This window comes from Tachyglossus aculeatus, chromosome 7 (genome assembly GCF_015852505.1).
Source record: "Tachyglossus aculeatus isolate mTacAcu1 chromosome 7, mTacAcu1.pri, whole genome shotgun sequence".
Lineage (NCBI taxonomy): Eukaryota > Metazoa > Chordata > Mammalia > Monotremata > Tachyglossidae > Tachyglossus > Tachyglossus aculeatus.
The window spans coordinates 2,699,802-2,717,757 of NC_052072.1; the positions used below are offsets into that span (position 1 = coordinate 2,699,802).

The following is a 17,956-nucleotide window of genomic DNA, read 5'->3' on the forward strand; positions in this document are numbered from 1 at the left end:
AATAATAATAATGATAATAATAATGATAATAATAATAATAATATTTGTTAAGCGCTTACTATGTGTAGAGCAATGTTGTAAGCGCTGGGGGGATACAAGGTGATCAGGTTAATAAGCGCTTATTAAATGCCATCATTATTATTACAGCACCTGACACATAGTACGCGCTTAACAAATATCGTTATTATAATTATTATTATTATTATACCCACCCGCCCCACTTGCTATCAGCCAGAAGGACTGCAGGGTTCTTGGCGATTCCTTCCCTTCTGGGAAATAATAATAACAATAATAATAATAATAATGGTATCTGTTAAGCACTTACTATGTGCAAATCACCGTTCTAAGCGCTGGGGGGATACAAGGTGATCAGGTTAATAAGCGCTTAATAAATGCCATCATTATTATCACAGCGCCTGACACATAGTAAGCGCTTAACAAATATCGTTATTATAATTATTATTATTATACCCACCCGCCCCACTTCCATCCAGAAGGACTGGAGGGTTCTTGGCGATTCCTTCCCTCCTGGGTTCCCGGCGGGCACAAATAATAATAATAATAATAATAATAATAATAATAATATTTGTTAAGCACTTACTATGTGCAAAGCACTGTTCTAAGCGCTGGGGGGATACAAGGTGATCAGGTTAATAAGTGCTTAATAAATGCCATCATTATTATTATAGCGCCTGATACATAGTAAGCGCTTAACAAATATCGTTATTATAATTATTATTATTATTATACCCACTCGCCCCACTTGCCATCAGCCAGAAGGACTGCAGGGTTCTTAGTGATTCCTTCCCTCCTGGGAAATAATAATAACAATAATAATAATAATGGTATTTGTTAAGCACTTACAATGTGCAAAGCACCGTTCTAAGCGCTGGGGGAATACAAGGTGATCAAGTTAATAAGCGCTTAATAAATGCCATCATTATTATCACAGAGCCTGACACATAGTAAGCGCTTAACAAATATCGTTATTATAATTATTATTATTATACCCACCCGCCCCACTTTCCATCAGCCAGAAGGACTGCAGGGTTCTTGGTGATTCCTTCCCTCCTGGGTTTCTGGCGGGCGCAAATAATAATAATAATAATAATGGTATTTGTTAAGCGCTTACTATGTGCAAAGCACTGTTCTAAGCGCTGGGGGGATACAAGGTGATCAGGTTAATAAGCGCTTGCCATCATTATTATTACAGCGCCTGACACATAGTAAGCGCTTAACAAATATCGTTATTATAATTATTATTATTATACCCACCCAACAAACTATCCATCAGCCAGAAGGACCGCAGGGTTCTTGGCGATTCCTTCCCTCCTGGGTTTCTGGTGGGCGCTAATAATAATAATAATGATAATAATAATAATAATAATGATAATAATAATGGTATTTGTTATGCGCTTACTATGTGCAAAGCACCGTTCTAAGCGCTGGGGGGATACAAGGTGATCAGGTTAATAAGCGCCTAATAAATGCCATCATTATTATTACAGCACCTGACACATAGTACGCACTTAACAAATATCGTTATTATAATTATTATTATTATACCCACCCAACCAACTATCCATCAGCCAGAAGGACCGCGGGGTTCTTGGCGATTCCTTCCCTCCTGGGAAATAATAATAACAATAATAATAATAATGGCATTTGTTAAGCACTTACTATGTGCAAAGCACCATTCTAAGCGCTGGGGGGATACAAGGTGATCAGGTTAATAGGTGCTTAATAAATGCCATCATTATTATTATAGCACCTGACACATAGTAAGCGCTTAACAAATATCATTATTATAATTATTATTATCATACCCACCCGCCCCACTTCCACCCAGAAGGACTGCAGGGTTCTTGGCGATTCCTTCCCTACTGGGTTCCTGGCGGGCACAAATAATAATAATAATAATAATAATAATAATAATAATAATAATAATAATAATAATAATAATAATAGCATTTGTTAAGCACTTACTATGTGCAAAGCACCGTTCTAAGCGCTGGGGGGATACAAGGTGATCAGGTTAATAGGTGCTTAATAAACGCCATCATTATTATTATAGCACCTGACACATAGTAAGCGCTTAACAAATATCATTATTATAATAATTATTATCATACCCACCCGCCCCACTTCCACCCAGAAGGACTGCAGGGTTCTTGGCGATTCCTTCCCTACTGGGTTCCTGGCGGGCACAAATAATAATAATAATAATAATAATAATAATAATAATGGTATTTGTTAAGCACTTACTATGTGCATAGCACTGTTCTAAGCGCCGGGGAGGTTACAAGGTGATCAGGTTGTCCCATGGGGGGCTCACAGTCTTCATCCCCATTTTCCAGATGAGGTCACTGAGGCCCAGAGAAGTGAAGTGACTTGTCCAAAGTCACCCAGCTGACAAGTGGCAGTGGTAGGATTTGAACCCATGACCTCTGACTCCAAAGCCCGGGCTCTTTCCACCGAGCCACGCTGCTTCTCTCTGGAAATGGGGGGTAGGTACTCACGGGGTTTGAGTGGAGCACGGTAAAGAAGTCCGGGCTGATGAGAAATTTCACGGGAGGAGACTGCAAGAGGAGCGTCAGCCGGGATCTGGAGGTAGACTGAGGCACCACGTTCTCCCGTCGGAAGTCTGGTGAGGAGAAGAAGAAGAAGAGGAAGAAGAAGAAGAAGAAGAAGAAGAAGAAGAAGAAGAAGAAGAAGAAGAAGAAGAAGAAGAAGAAGAAGAATCACGAGAATCACTAGGGTACGTGTTAAGCGCTTACCGTTTGTTTTAATGGCATTTATTAATAATAAGAATAATAATAATAATGGCATTTATTAAGCGCTTACTTTGTGCAGAGCACTGTTCTAAGCGCTGGGGGGGGGATACAAGGTGATCAAGTTGTCCCACGTGGGGCTCACAGTCTTCACCCCCATTATCTAGATGAGGTCACTGAGGCTCAGAGAAGTTAAGTGACTTACCCAAGGTCCCACGGCTGACAAGTGGTAGAGCTGGGATTTGAACCCATGACCTCTGTGACTCCAAAGCCCGGGCTCTTTCCACTGAGCTACGCTGCTTCTGAGCCACGCTGCTTATTAAGCGCTTACTATGTGCCAAGCACTGTTCTAAGCGCCGGGGAGGTTACGAAGTGATCAGGTTGTCCCCGGGGGGGCTCACAGTCTTCAGCCCCATTTGACAGATGAGGTCACTGAGGCCCAGAGAAGTGAAGTGACTTGCCCAAAGTCACACAGCTGACAACTGGTGTTGAATCATTCAGTGCTTAGAGAAGCAGCGTGGCTCATTGGAAAGAGCCCGGGCTTTGGAGTCAGATGTCCTGGGTTCAAATCCCGGCTCCGCCAATTGTCAGCTGGGTGACTCTGGGCGAGTCCCTTCACTTCTCTGTGCCTCAGTCTCCTCATCTGTCAAATGGGGCTGAAGACTGTGAGCCCCACGGGGGACAACCTGATCACCTTGTAACTTCCCCAGCACTTAGAACAGTGCTTTGCACAGAGTAAGCGCTTAATAAATGCCATTATTATTATTATTATTCAATCAATCATATTTAATGAGTGCTTACAGTGTGCAGAGCACTGTACTAAGTTCTTGGAAAGACTAGACTATGAGCCCACTGTCGGAGAGGGACCCTCTCTAGATGTTGCCAACTTGGACTTCCCAAGCGCTTAGTACAGTGCTGGACATACAGTAAGCACTCAATAGATACGATTGAATGAATGAATGAATGAATGAATGAATGAATGTTGGGTAGGGACCATATCTCTATGTTGCCAACTTGTACTTCCCAAGCGCTTAGTCCAGTGCTCTGCACACAGTAAGTGCTCAATAAATACGATTGAATGAATGAATGAATGAATGAATGAATGTTGGGTAGGGACTGTCTCTCTATGTTGCCACCTTGTACTTCCCGAGTGCTTAGTCCAGTGCTCTGCACACAGTAAGCGCTCAATAAATACGATTGAATGAATGACTGTTGAGTAGGGATTGTCTCTCTATGTTGTCAACTTGTCCTTCCCAAGTGCTTAGTCCAGTGCTCTGCACACAGTAAGTGCTCAATAAATACGATTGAATGAATGAATGAATGAATGTTGGGTAGGGACCGTCTCTCTATGTTGCCAACTTGTACTTCCCAAGCGCTTAGTCCAGTGCTCTGCACACTGTAAGCGCTCAATAAATACGACTGAATGAATGAATGATTGAATGAATGTTGGGTAGGGACCGTCTCTCTATGTTGCCAACTTGTCCTTCCCAGGAGCTTAGTCCAGTACTCTGCACACAGTAAACGCTCAATAAATACGATTGAATGAATGAATGAACAGTCGGTGCTCCATAAATATGATGGAACGAATGCCAGGCCCGGGCTCTAAGCATTGCCTCGGTTTCCCCTCCCGTCACTCCCTTGGCTCTTCGCCCTCCTCCCCACTAGGCCTCACCTGCGCCAGAAGGGTGGAAATCTGGGTCATCGACGGAGCCGTCGAGGGCAGCGGCGGCCTCCTCGGGCGCCCGGTTGCCGGTCATCGTCCTGTGGATGCTCTGGTACCTGCGGGACACCGCCGAAAGGTCACCCCGCATCATCATCAATCATATTTATTGAGCGCTTACTGTGTGCAGAGCACTGTACTAAGCGCTTGGGAAGTACAAATTGGCAACATATAGAGACAGTCCCTACCCAACAGTGGGCTCACACCAGGGGCCCAGGCCCAGATGCCCATCCCGAGGGCCGGGGGACCCCTCTCAGCTCCCCGGACCCCCGGCCTGCGGTCCAGGCCGGGCCCACCTCGGCCAGCAGGACGATCGGGACTCCTCCATTCCTTCAATCCTATTTATTGAGCACTTACTGTGTGCAGAGCACCGGACTAAGCGCTTGGGAAGTCCCAGTTGGCAACATTCATTCATTCATTCAATCGTATTTATTGAGCGCTTACTGTGTACAGAGAACTGGACTAAGCACTTGGGAAGTCCCAGTTGGCAACATACATTCATTCATTCAATCGTATTTATTGAGCGCTTACTGTGTGCGGAGCACTGGACTAAGCGCTTGGGAAGTCCAAGTTGGCAACATTCATGCATTCATTCATTCATATTTATTGAGCACTTACTGTGTGCAGAGAACTGGACTAAGCGCTTGGGAAGTCCAAATTGGCAAAATTCATGCATTCATTCATTCAATCGTATTTATTGAGTGCTTACTGTGTGCAGAGAAATGGACTAAGCGCTTGGGAAATCCAAGTTGGCAACATTCATGCATTCATTCAATCGTATTTATTGAGCGCTTACTGTGTGCAGAGCACTGGACTAAGCGCTTGGGAAGTCCAAGTCGGCAACATTCATGCATTCGTTCATTCAATCATATTTATTGAGCCCTTACTGTGTGCAGAGAACTGGACTAAGCACTTGGGAAGTCCGAGTTGGCAACATTCATTCATTCATTCATTCAATCGTATTTATTGGGCGCTTACTGTGTGCAGAGAACTGGACTAAACACTTGGGAAGTCCAAGTTGGCAACATCGAGAGACGGTCCCTACCTGACAGTGGACTTATTAACAATAATAATAATAATAGTGATTCATTCATTCAATCATATTTATTGAGCGCTTACTGTGTGCAGAGCACTGGACTAAGCGCTTGGGAAGTCCAAGTTGGTAACATCTAGAGACGGTCCCTACCTGACAGTGGGCTTATTAACAATAATAATAATAATAGTGATTCATTCATTCAATCGTATTTATTGAGCGCTTACTGTGTGCAGAGCACTGGACTAAGCACTTGGGAAGTCCAAGTTGGTAACATCTAGAGACGGTCCCTACCTGACAGTGGGCTTATTAACAATAATAATAATAATGATTCATTCATTCAATCGTATTTATGGAGCGCTTACTGTGTGCAGAGCACTGTGCTAAGTGCTTGGGAAGTCCAAGTTGGTAACATCTAGAGACGGTCCCTACCTGACAGCGGGCTTATTAACAAAAATTATAATAATGATTTATTCATTCAATCGTATTTATTGAGCGCTTACTGTGTGCAGAGCACTGGACTAAGCGCTTGGGAAGTCCAAGTCGGCAACATCTAGAGACGGTCCCTACCCAACAGAGGGCTCACAGGTTAGAAGGGGGAGACAGACGACAAAACAAGATTAACAAAATTGGAAAGCGCTCAATAAATACGATTGAATGAATGAATCATTATTATTATTATTGTTAATAAGCCCGCTGTCGGGTAGGGACCGTCTCTCGATGTTGCCGACTTGGACTTCCCAAGCACTTAGTCCAGCGCTCTGCACACAGTAAGTGCTCAATAAATACGATTGAATGTATGAATCATTATTATTATTATTGTTAATAAGCCCACTGTCGGGTAGGGACCGTCTCTAGATGTTGCCGACTTGGACTTCCCAAGTGCTTAGTCCAGTGCTCTGCACACAGTAAGCGCTCAATAAATACGATTGAATGTATATTATTATTATTGTTAATAAGCCCGCTGTTGGGTAGGGACAGTCTCTATATGTTGCCAAGCGCTCAAGAAATACGATTGAATGAATGAATCATCATTATTATTATTATTATTGTTAATAAGCCTGCTGTTGGGTAGGGACCGTCTCTATCTGTTGCCAATTTGTCCTTCCCAAGCGCTTAGTCCAGTGCTCTGCACACAGTAAGCGCTCAATAAATATGATTGAATGAATGAATCATTATTATTATTATTGTTAATAAGCCCGCTGTCGGGTAGGGACCGTCTCTCGATGTTGCCGACTTGGACTTCCCAAGTGCTTAGTCCAATGCTCTGCACACAGTAAGTGCTCAATAAATATGATTGAATGAATATTATTGTTATTGTTAATAAGCCCGCTGTTGGGTAGGGACCGTCTCTGTCTGTTGCCAATTTGTCCTTCCCAAGCGCTTAGTCCAGTGCTCTGCACACAGTAAGCGCTCAATAAATATGATTGAATGAATATTATTATAATTTTTTATAAGCCCGCTGTCGGGTATGGACCGTCTCTCGATGTTGCCGACTTGGACTTCCCAAGCGCTTAGTCCAATGCTCTGCCCACAGGAAGCGCTCAATAAATACGATCGAATGAATGAATCATTATTATAATTATTATTGTTAATAAGCCCGCTGTCGGGTAGGGACCGTCTCTAGATGTCGCCGACTTGGACTTCCCAAGCGCTTAGTCCAGCACACAGGAAGCGCTCAATAAATACGATTGAATGAATATTACTATTATTGTTAATAAGCCCGCTGTTGGGTAGGGACCGTCTCTCGATGTTGCCGACTTGGACTTCCCAAGCGCTTAGTCCAGTGCTCTGCACACAGTAAGCGCTCAATAAATATGATTGAATGAATTAATGAATCATTATTATTATTATTGTTAATAAGCCTGCTGTTGGGTAGGGACCGTCTCTATCTGTTGCCAATTTATCCTTCCCAAGCGCTTAGTCCAGGGCTTTGCACACAGTAAGCGCTCAATAAATACGATTGAATGAATGAATCATTATTATTATTATTGTTAATAAGCCCGCTGCCGGGTAGGGACCGTCTCTCGATGTTGCCGACTTGGACTTCCCAAGCGCTTAGTCCAGTGCTCTGCACACAGTAAACGCTCAATAAATACGATTGAATGATTATTATTATTATTGTTAATAAGCCCGCTGTTGGGTAGGGACCGTCTCTCGATGTTGCCAACTTGGACTTCCCAAATGGTTAGTCCAGTGCTCTGCCCACAGTAAGCGCTCAATAAATACGACTGGATGAAGGAACGACCGGAGGACGGGGTGGCCGGTGCTGTACTGACCGTCGGTTGAGCTGTTCCATCTGCTGGACGGAGTCGGAGCGCTGCAGGAGCTGCGGGTCCGGAGGCGCCGTGGGCCGCTGCCACGTGGTCGTCCGGTTGACGTGGTCCACGTAGAAAACCCGCCCGTGGCTGTCGATCCGCGCTTCCCAATCTACGGATGTATGGACGGACGGTCATGGGAGCGACCCCCACACTCCCCCCAGCCCTCCGACCTCTCCCCGGGTTTTAATCCCGGCGCCGCCACTCATCAGCTGGATGACCTTGGCTGAGTCACTTCACCGCTCTGGGCCTCAGTTCCCTCGTAATAATAATAATGATGGTATTTGTTAAGCGCTTACTATGTGCCGAGCGCCGTTCTAAGCACTGGGGAAGATCCAAGGTGATCAGGTTGTCCCCAGGGGGGCTCACGGTCTTCATCCCCATTTGACAGAGGAGGGAACTGAGGCCCAGAGAATAATAATAATGATGGTATTTGTTAAGCGCTTACTATGTGCCTAGCGCCATTCTAAGCCCTCGGGGAGATACAAGGTGATGAAGTTGTCCCCCATGGGACTCACAGTCTTCATCCTCATTTTACAGGTGAGGGAAATGAGGCCCAGAGAATAATAATAATAATGATGATGGTATTTGTTAAGCGCTTACTATGTGCCGAGCACCGTTCTAAGCACTGGGGAAGATACAGGGTGATGAGGTTGTCCCCCGTGAGGCTCACAGGCTTCATCTCCATTTGACAGATGAGGGAACTGAGGCCCAGAGAATAATAATAATGATGATGATGGTATTTGTTAAGCGCTTACTATGTGCCGAGCGCCGTTCTAAGCACTGGGGGAGATGCAAGGTGATGAGGTTGTCCCCCATGGGACTCACAGTCTTCATCCTCATTTTACGGGTGAGGGAAATGAGGTCCAGAGAATAATAATAATAATAATAATAATGGTATTTGTTAAGCGCTTACTATGTGCCGAGCACCGTTCTAAGCACTGGGGGAGATACAAGGTGATGAGGTTGTCCCCCGTGGGGCTCACAGTCTTCATCCTCATTTTACAGGTGAGGGAAATGAGGCCCAGAGAATAATAATAATAATGATGATGATGGTATTTGTTAAGCGCTTACTATGTCCAAAGCACCATTGTAAGCACTGGTGGGGGGGGGGTGGATACAAGGTGATCAGGTTGTCCCCCGTGGGGCTCACAGTCTTAGTCCCCATTTTACAGAGGAGGGAAATGAGGCCCAGAGAATAATCATAATAATAATGATGGTATTTGTTAAGCACTTACTATGTGCCAAGCACTATTCTAAGCACTGGGGGAGATACCAGGTGATCAGGTTGTTCCCCGTGGGGCTCACAGGCTTCATCCTCATTTTACAGGTGAGGGAAATGAGGCCCAGAGAATAATAATAATAATGATAATGATGGTATTTGTTAAGCGCTTACTATGTCCAAAGCACCATTGTAAGCACTGGGGGGGGGGGGGGGGGGGATACAAGGTGATCAGGTTGTCCCACGTGGGGCTCACAGTCTTCATCCCCATTTGACAGATGAGGGAACTGAGGCCCAGAGAATAATAATAATAATAATGACGGTATTTGTTAAGCACTTACTATGTCCAAAGCACCGTTCTAAGCACTGGGGGGATACAAGGGGATCAGGTTGTCCCCCGGGGGGCTCACAGTCTTCATCCTCATTTTACAGGTGAGGGAAATGAGGCCCGGAGAATAATAATAATAATAATAATAATAATAATAATAATAACAATAATAATAATAATAATGACGGTATTTGTTAAGCGCTTACTATGTGTCGAGCACCGTTCTAAGCGCTGGGGGAGATACAGGGTGATCAGGTTGTCCCCGTGGGCTCCCAGTCTTCATCCCCATTTGGCAGATGAGGGAACTGAGGCCCAGAGAATAATAATAATAATAATGATGGTATTTGTTAAGCGCTTACTATGTGCCGAGCACCATTCTAAGAACTGGGGGAGATACCAGGTGAACAGGTTGTCCCCCGTGGGGCTCACAGTCTTAGTCTCCATTTTACAGAGGAGGGAAATGAGGCCCAGAGAATAATCATAATAATAATGATGGCATTTGTTAAGCACTTACTATGTGCCAAGCACTATTCTAAGCACTGGGGGAGATACCAGGTGATCAGGTTGTCCCCCGTTAGGCTCACGGTCTTCATCCCCATTTTACAGAGGAGGTCACTGAGGCCGAGAGAATAATAATAATAACGATAATGGCATTTATTAAGCACTTACTATGTGCAAAGCACTGTTCTTTGACGTGACCGTCTCTATATGTTGCCAATTTGTACTTCCAAGTGCTTAGTCCAGTGCTCTGCACACAGTAAGTGCTCAATAAATACGATTGAATGAATGAATGACCAAAGTCCCACATCTGACAAGCGGCGGAGGCGGGATTCGAACCCACGACCTCCGACTCCCAAGCCCGGGCTCTTTCCGCTGAACCACGCTGCTTCTCTACAAGTCACTTCACTTCTCTGGGCCTCAGTTCCCACGTAATAATAATAACGATGGTATTTGTTAAGCGCTTACTATGTGCCAAGCACCGTTTTAAGCACAGTGCTTAGAACATGGCAAGCACTTAACAAATGCCATCATTATGATTGTATCTCCCCCAGCACTTAGAACATGGTAAGTGCTTAACAAATACCATCATTATTATTGTATCTCCCCCAGCGCTTAGAACAGTGCTTGGCACATAGTAAGCGCTTAGCAAATACCATCATTATCATTGTATCTCCAGCACTTAGAACATAGTAAGCGCTTAGCAAATACCATCATTATTATTGTATCTCCCCCAGCACTTAGAACATAGTAAGCGCTTAACAAATACCATCATTATTATTCTATCTCCCCCAGAACTTAGAACATGGTAAGTGCTTAACAAATACCATCATTATTATTGTATCTCCCCCAGCACTTAGAACAGTGCTAGGCACATAGTAAGCGCTTAACAAATACCATCATTATTATTGGATTTTCCCCCCCCTCCACTTAGAACGTAGTAAGCGCTTAACAAATACCATCATTATTATTGGATTTCCCCCCCCCCCACTTAGAACATAGTAAGCGCTTAACAAATACCATCATTATTATTGTATCTCCCCCAGCACTTAGAACATGGTAAGCGCTTAACAAATACCATCATTATTATTGTATCTCCCCCAGCACTTAGAACATAGTAAGCGCTTAACAAATACCATCATTATTATTGTATCTCCCCAAGCGCTTAGAACATGGTAAGCGCTTAACAAATACCATCATTATTATTGGATCTCTCCCAGCGCTTAGAACATGGTAAGCGCTTAACAAATACCATCATTATTACTGTATCTCCCCCAGCACTTAGAACATAGTAAGCGCTTAACAAATACTACCATTATTATTGTATCTCCCCCAGCGCTTAGAACATAGTAATCGCTTAACAAATACCATCATTATTATTGGATCTCTCCCAGTGCTTAGAACATGGTAAGCGCTTAACAAATACCATCATTATTATTGTATCTCCCCCAGCACTTAGAACATAGTAAGCGCTTAACAAATACCATCATTATTATTGTATCTCCCCCAGCGCTTAGAACATAGTAAGCGCTTAACAAATACTACCATTACTATTGTATCTCCCCCAGCACTTAGAACATAGTAAGCACTTAACAAATACCATCATTATTACTGTATCTCCCCCAGCGCTTAAAACGGTGCTTGGCACATAGTAAGCGCTTAACAAATACCATCATTATTATTGGATCTCCCCCAGCACTTAGAACATAGCAAGCGCTTAACAAATACCATCATTATTATTGTATCTCCCCCAGCGCTTAGAACAGGGCTTGACACAATAGCAAGCGCTTAACAAATACCATCATTATTATTGTATCTCCCCCAGTGCTTAGAACACGGTAAGCGCTTAACAAATACCATCATTAATATTGTATCTCCCCCAGCACTTAGAACATAGTAAGTGCTTAACAAATACCATCATTATTATTGTATATCACCCAGTGCTTAGAACATGGTAAGTGCTTAACAAATACCATCATTATTATTGCATCTCCCCCAGCACTCAGAACATAGTAAGCGCTTAACAAATGCCATCATTATTATTGTATATCCCCCAGTGCTAAGAACATGGTAAGCACTTAACAAATACCATCATTATTATTGTATCTCCCCCAGCGCTTAGAACATAGTAAGCACTTAACAAATACCATCATTATTATTGTATCTCCCCCAGCACTTAGAACATGGTAAGCGCTTAAAAAATACTATCATTATTATTGTAAATCCCCCAGCACTTATAACATAGTAAGCGCTTAACAAATACTACCATTATTATTGTATCTCCCCCAGCACTTAGAACATGGTAAGCACTTAACAAATACCATCATTATTATTGTATCTCCCCCAGCGCTTAAAACAGTGCTTGGCACATAGTAAGCGCTTAACAAATACCATCATTATTATTGGATCTCCCCCAGCACTTAGAACATAGCAAGTGCTTAACAAATACTATCATTATTATTGTAAATCCCCCAGCACTTAGAACATAGTAAGCGCTTAACAAATACCATCATTATTATTGTATCTCCCCCAGCACTTAGAACATAGTAAGCACTTAACAAATACCATCATTATTATTGTATCTCCCCCAGCGCTTAAAACAGTGCTTGGCACATAGTAAGCGCTTAACAAATACCATCATTATTATTGGATCCCCCCCCCCCAATTAGAACATAGCAAGCACTTAACAAATACCATCATTATTATTGTATCTCCCCCAGTGTTTGGAACATAGTAAGTGCTTAACAAATACTATCTTTATTATTGTATCTCCCCCAGGGCTTAGAACAGGGCTTGACACAATAGCAAGCGCTTAACAAATACCATCATTATTATTGTATCTCCCCCAGCACTTAGAACATAGTAAGCGCTTAACAAATACCATCATTATTATTGTATCTCCCCCAGTGCTTAGAACAGGGCTTGGAACATAGTAAGTGCTTAACAAATACTATCATTATGATTGTATCTCCCCCAGCACTTAGAACATAGTAAGCGCTTAACAAATACCATCATCATTATTGTATCTCCCCCAGTGCTTAGAACATGGTAAGCGCTTAACAAATACCATCATTAATATTGTATCTCCCCCAGCACTTAGAACATAGTAAGCGCTTAACAAATACCATCATTATTATTGTATCTCCCCAAGCACTTAGAACACAGTAAGCGCTTAACAAATACCATCATTATTATTGTATTCCCCCAGCGCTTAAACCAGTGCTTGGCACATAGTAAGCGCTTAACAAATACCATCATTATTATTGTATCTCCCCCAGCACTTAAAACATAGTAAGCGCTTAACAAATACTATCATTATTATTGTATCTCCCCCAGCACTTAGAACATAGTAAGCGCGTAACAAATACTACCATTATTATTGTATCTCCCCCAGCGCTTAGAACATAGTAAGCGCTTAACAAATACCATCATTATTATTGTATCTCCCCAGCACTTAGAACATAGTAAGCGCTTAACAAATACCATCATTATTATTGTATCTCCTCCAGCACTTAGAACATAGTAAACGCTTAACAAATACCATCATTATTATTGTATCTCTCCCAGTACTTAGAACATGGTAAGCGCTTAACAAATACTATCATTATTATTGTATCTCCCCCAGTGCTTAGAACAGTTCTTGGAACATAGTAAGCGCTTAACAAATACCATCATTACCACTGTATCTCCCCCAGTGTTTGGAACATAGTAAGCGCTTAACAAATACCATCATTATTATTGTATCTCCCCCAGCGCTTAGAACAGGGCTTGGCACATAGTAAGCGCTTAACAAATACCATCATTAATATTGTATCTCCCCCAGTGCTTAGAACATGGTAAGTGCTTATCAAATACCATCATTAATACAGTATCTCCCCTAGCGCTCAGAACAGTGCTTGGCACAGAGTAAGCGCTTACCAAATACCATCATTATTACTGTATCTCCCCCAGCACTTAGAACAGGGCTTGGCACATAGTAAGTGCTTAACAAATATAAGGGAAGCAGCATGGCTCAGTGGAAAGAGCCCTGGCTTGGGAGTCAGAGGTCATGGGTTCAAATCCCGGCTCCGCCAACTGTCAGCTGGGTGACTTTGGGCCAGTCACTTCACTTCTCTGCGCCTCAGTGACCTCATCTGTCAAATGGGGGTGAAGACTGTGAGCCCCCCGTGGGACAACCTGATCACCTTGTCACCTCCCCAGCGCTCAGAACAGTGCATGGCACACAGTAAGCGCTTAACAAATACCATCATTACTATTATTATTATTGTCGGGGCCTCATTTCCCTCACCTGTAAAATGGGGATGAAGACTGTGGGCCCCCCGTGGGACAACCTGATCATCTTGTAACCTCCCCAGCGCTTAGAACGGTGCTTGGCACATAGTAAGCGCTTAACAAATACCATCATTACTATCATTATTATTATTATTATCAAGGCCTCACTTCCCTCATCTGTAAAAAGGGGATGAAGACTTGTGAGCCCCCCGTGGGACAACCTGATCACCTTGTAACCTCCCCAGGACTTAGAACAGTGCTTGGCACATAGTAAGCGCTTAACAAATACCATCATTACTATTATTATTATTGTCTGGGCCTCAGTTCCCTCATCTGTAAAAAGGGGATGAAGACTGTGAGCCCCCCGTGGGACAACCTGATCACCTTGTAACCTCCCCAGTGCTTACAACGGTGTTTGGCACATAGTAAGCGCTTAACAAATACCATCATTACTATTATTATTATTGTCTGGGCCTCAGTTCCCTCATCTGTAAAAAGGGGAGGAAGACTGTGAGCCCCCCGTGGGACAACCTGATCATCTTGTAACCTCCCCAGCGCTTAGAACAGTGCTTGGCACATAGTAAGCACTTAAGAAATACCATCATTACTATTATTATTATTGTCTGGGCCTCAGTTCCCTCATCTGTAAAAAGGGGATGAAGACCGTGGGCCCGCCGTGGGACAACCTCATCACCTTGTAACCTCCCCAGCATTTAGAACAGTGCTGGGCACATAGTAAGCGCTTAACAAATACCCTCATGATTATTATTAAATAAATAGGATGGAACGGGGGAATGAATGAGAAAATCCGGGTCCAAAGCCCGGGCTCTTCCCATTGAGCGACGCTGCTGTGTGACTTTGGGCAAGTCACGCAACTTCTCTGTGCCTCAGTTTCCAGCTCCCCGTTGGGGCCGATGCCCGCGGGCGCCCACCGGCATCGCCCCGCGGTCCCTCACCTGGGGGTAGGGCCTCGTCCACCCTCTGGTAACGGGTCACATCCTGGCGCACGGAAGGGAGCGACCGCAACGGCTGGTGGTCGTTGGCCGGAGAACCTGGGGTCAGAGGGGAGAGGTCAGCCGGGGTCATTTCATTCATTCATTCATCAATCAATCAATCATATTTATTGAGCGCTTACTACGTGCAGAGCACTGGACTAAGCACTTGGGAAGTACAAATTGGCAACATATAGAGACAGTCCCTACCCAACATTGGGCTCACAGTCTAAAAGGGGGAGACAGAGGACAAAACCAAACATACTCACAATATAAAATAAATAGAATAGATATGTACAAGTAAAATAAATAGAGTAACAAATATGTACAAACATTCATTCATTCATTCAATCGTATTTATTGAGCGCTTACTGCGTGCAGAGCACTGTACTAAGCATTCATTCATTCACTCAATCATATTTATTGAGCGCTTACTGTGTGCAGAGCACTGGACTAAGCATTCATTCATTCATTCAATCGTATTTATTGAGCGCTTACTGTGTGCAGAGCACTGGACTAAGCATTCATTCATTCATCCAATCGCATTCATTGAGCGCTTACTGTGTGCAGAGCACTGGACTAAGCATTCATTCATTCATTCAATCGTATTTATTGAGCGTTTACTGTGTGCAGGGCACTGGACTAAGCATTCATTCATTCATTCAATCGTATTTATGGAGTGCTTACTGTGTGCAGAGCACTGTACTAAGCATTCATTCATTCACTCAATCGTATTTATTGAGCACTTACTGTGCGCAGAGCACTGGACTAAGCATTCATTCATTCATTCAATCACATTTATTGAGCGCTTACTGTTTGCAGAGCACTGGTCTAAGCATTCATTCATTCACTCAATCGTATTTATTGAGCGCTTACTGTGTGCAGAGCACTGGACTAAGCATTCATTCATTCATCCAATCATATTTATTGAGCGCTTACTGTGTGCAGAGCACTGGACTAAGCATTCATTCATTCATCCAATCGTATTTATTGAGCACTTACTGTGTGCAGAGCACTGGACTAAGCATTCATTCATTCATCCAATCGTATTTATTGAGCGCTTACTGTGTGCAGAGCACTGGACTAAGCACTTGGGAAGGACAAGTTGGCAACAGATAGAGACGGTCCCTACCCAACAGTGGGTTTGGGAAGGCCGCGGGACGGAGCATTCAATCATCCGTTCAGTCGTCTTTATTGAGCACTTACTGTGTGCAGAGCACTGGGCTAATCATTCATTTATTCATTCAATCGTATTTATTGAGCGCTTACTGTGTGCAGAGCACTGGACTAAGCGCTTAGAAAGTACAAGTTGGCAACAGATAGAGACGGTCCCTACCCAACAGCGGGTTTGGGAAGGCCGCGGGGCGGAGCATTCAATCATCCGTTCAGTCGTCTTTATTGAGCGCTTACTGTGTGCAGAGCACTGGACTAAGCATTCATTCATTCACTCAATCGTATTTATTGAGCACTTACTGTGTGCAGAGCACTGGACTAAGCGCTTGGGAAGTCCAAGTTGGCAACAGATAGAGACGGTCCCTACCCAATAGCGGGTTTGGGAAGGCCGTGGGACAGAGCATTCAATCATCCGTTCAGTCGTCTTTATTGAGCGCTTACTGTGCGCAGAGCACTGGACTAAGCATTCATTCATTCATTCAATCGTATTTATTGAGCGCTTACTGTGTGCAGAGCACTGGACTAAGCGCTTGGGAAGTACATTCATTCATTCGTCTTTATTGAGCGTTCACTGTGTGCAGAGCACTGGGCTAAGCGCTTGGTAAGTACAAGGAGCATGGCTCAGTAGAAAGAGCCTGAGATTTTTAGTCAGAAGTCATGGGTTCAAATCCTAGCTCTGCCACTTTTTTAAAAAATTGCATTTATTAAGCGCTTACTATATGCAAAGCACTGTTCTAAGCACTGGGGAGGTCACAAGGTGATCAGGTTGTACCACGGGGGGCTCACAGTCTTCAGCCCCATTTGACAGATGAGCGAACTGAGGCCCAGAGAAGTGAAGTGACTTGCCCAAAGTCACACAGCGGGGATTTGAACCCATGACCTCTGACTCCAAAGCCCGGGCTCTTTCCACTGCGCCACGCTGCTGTGTGACTTTGGGCAAGTCACTTCACTTCTCTGGGCCTCAGTTCCTTCATCTGTAAAATGGGGATGAAGACTGGGAGCCCCCCGTGGGACAACTTGATCACCTTGTAAACTCCCCAGCGATTAGAACAGTGCTTGGCACATAGTAAGCGCTTAACAAATGCCATTATTATTAGAGAACCTGCGTGGCTCAGTAGAAAGAAGCCAGGCTTTGGAGTCAGAGGTCATGGGTTCAAATCCTGGCTCTGCCAATTGTCAGCTGGGTGACTTTGGGCAAGTCACTTCACTTCTCTGTGCCTCAGTTACCTCATCTGTAAAATGGGGATGAAGACTGTGAGCACCCCGTGGGACAACCTCATCACCTTGTATCTCCCCCGGCGCTTAGAACAGTGCTTGGCACATAGTAAGCGCTTCTCGGTGCTCAGATCCCTCGTGGCTTAGTGGAACGAGCCCAGGCTTGGGAGTCTATACATGTGTATATTCATTACTCTATTTATTCATTTATTTTATTTGTACATCTTTATTCTATTTATTTTATTTTGTGAATATGTTTTGTCTTTTTTTCTGTCTCCCCCTTCTAGACTGTGAGCCCGCTGTTGGGTAGGGACCGTCTCTAGATGTTGCCAACTTGGACTTCCCAAGCGCTTAGTCCAGTGCTCTGCACACAGTAAGCGCTCAGTAAAGACGATTGAATGAATGAATAAGTCA

General features: G+C 43.8%; 1 protein-coding gene across 3 annotated transcripts in view; it reads right to left on the reverse strand.

The window, feature by feature from the left end:
• HECW2 (HECT, C2 and WW domain containing E3 ubiquitin protein ligase 2) overlaps positions 1–17,956 on the reverse strand; it is a 202,864-nt gene that overhangs the window by 96,473 nt on the left and 88,435 nt on the right. For all 3 annotated transcript variants that reach the window (XM_038749729.1, XM_038749728.1, XM_038749730.1), the window contains exons 10-13: positions 15,119–15,214; positions 7,804–7,954; positions 4,444–4,550; positions 2,520–2,644 (exon numbers count right to left, since the gene is read on the reverse strand). In XM_038749729.1, coding sequence (XP_038605657.1) covers positions 2,520–2,644; positions 4,444–4,550; positions 7,804–7,954; positions 15,119–15,214 — 479 coding nt within the window. The remainder of the gene's footprint in view (positions 1–2,519; positions 2,645–4,443; positions 4,551–7,803; positions 7,955–15,118; positions 15,215–17,956) is intronic.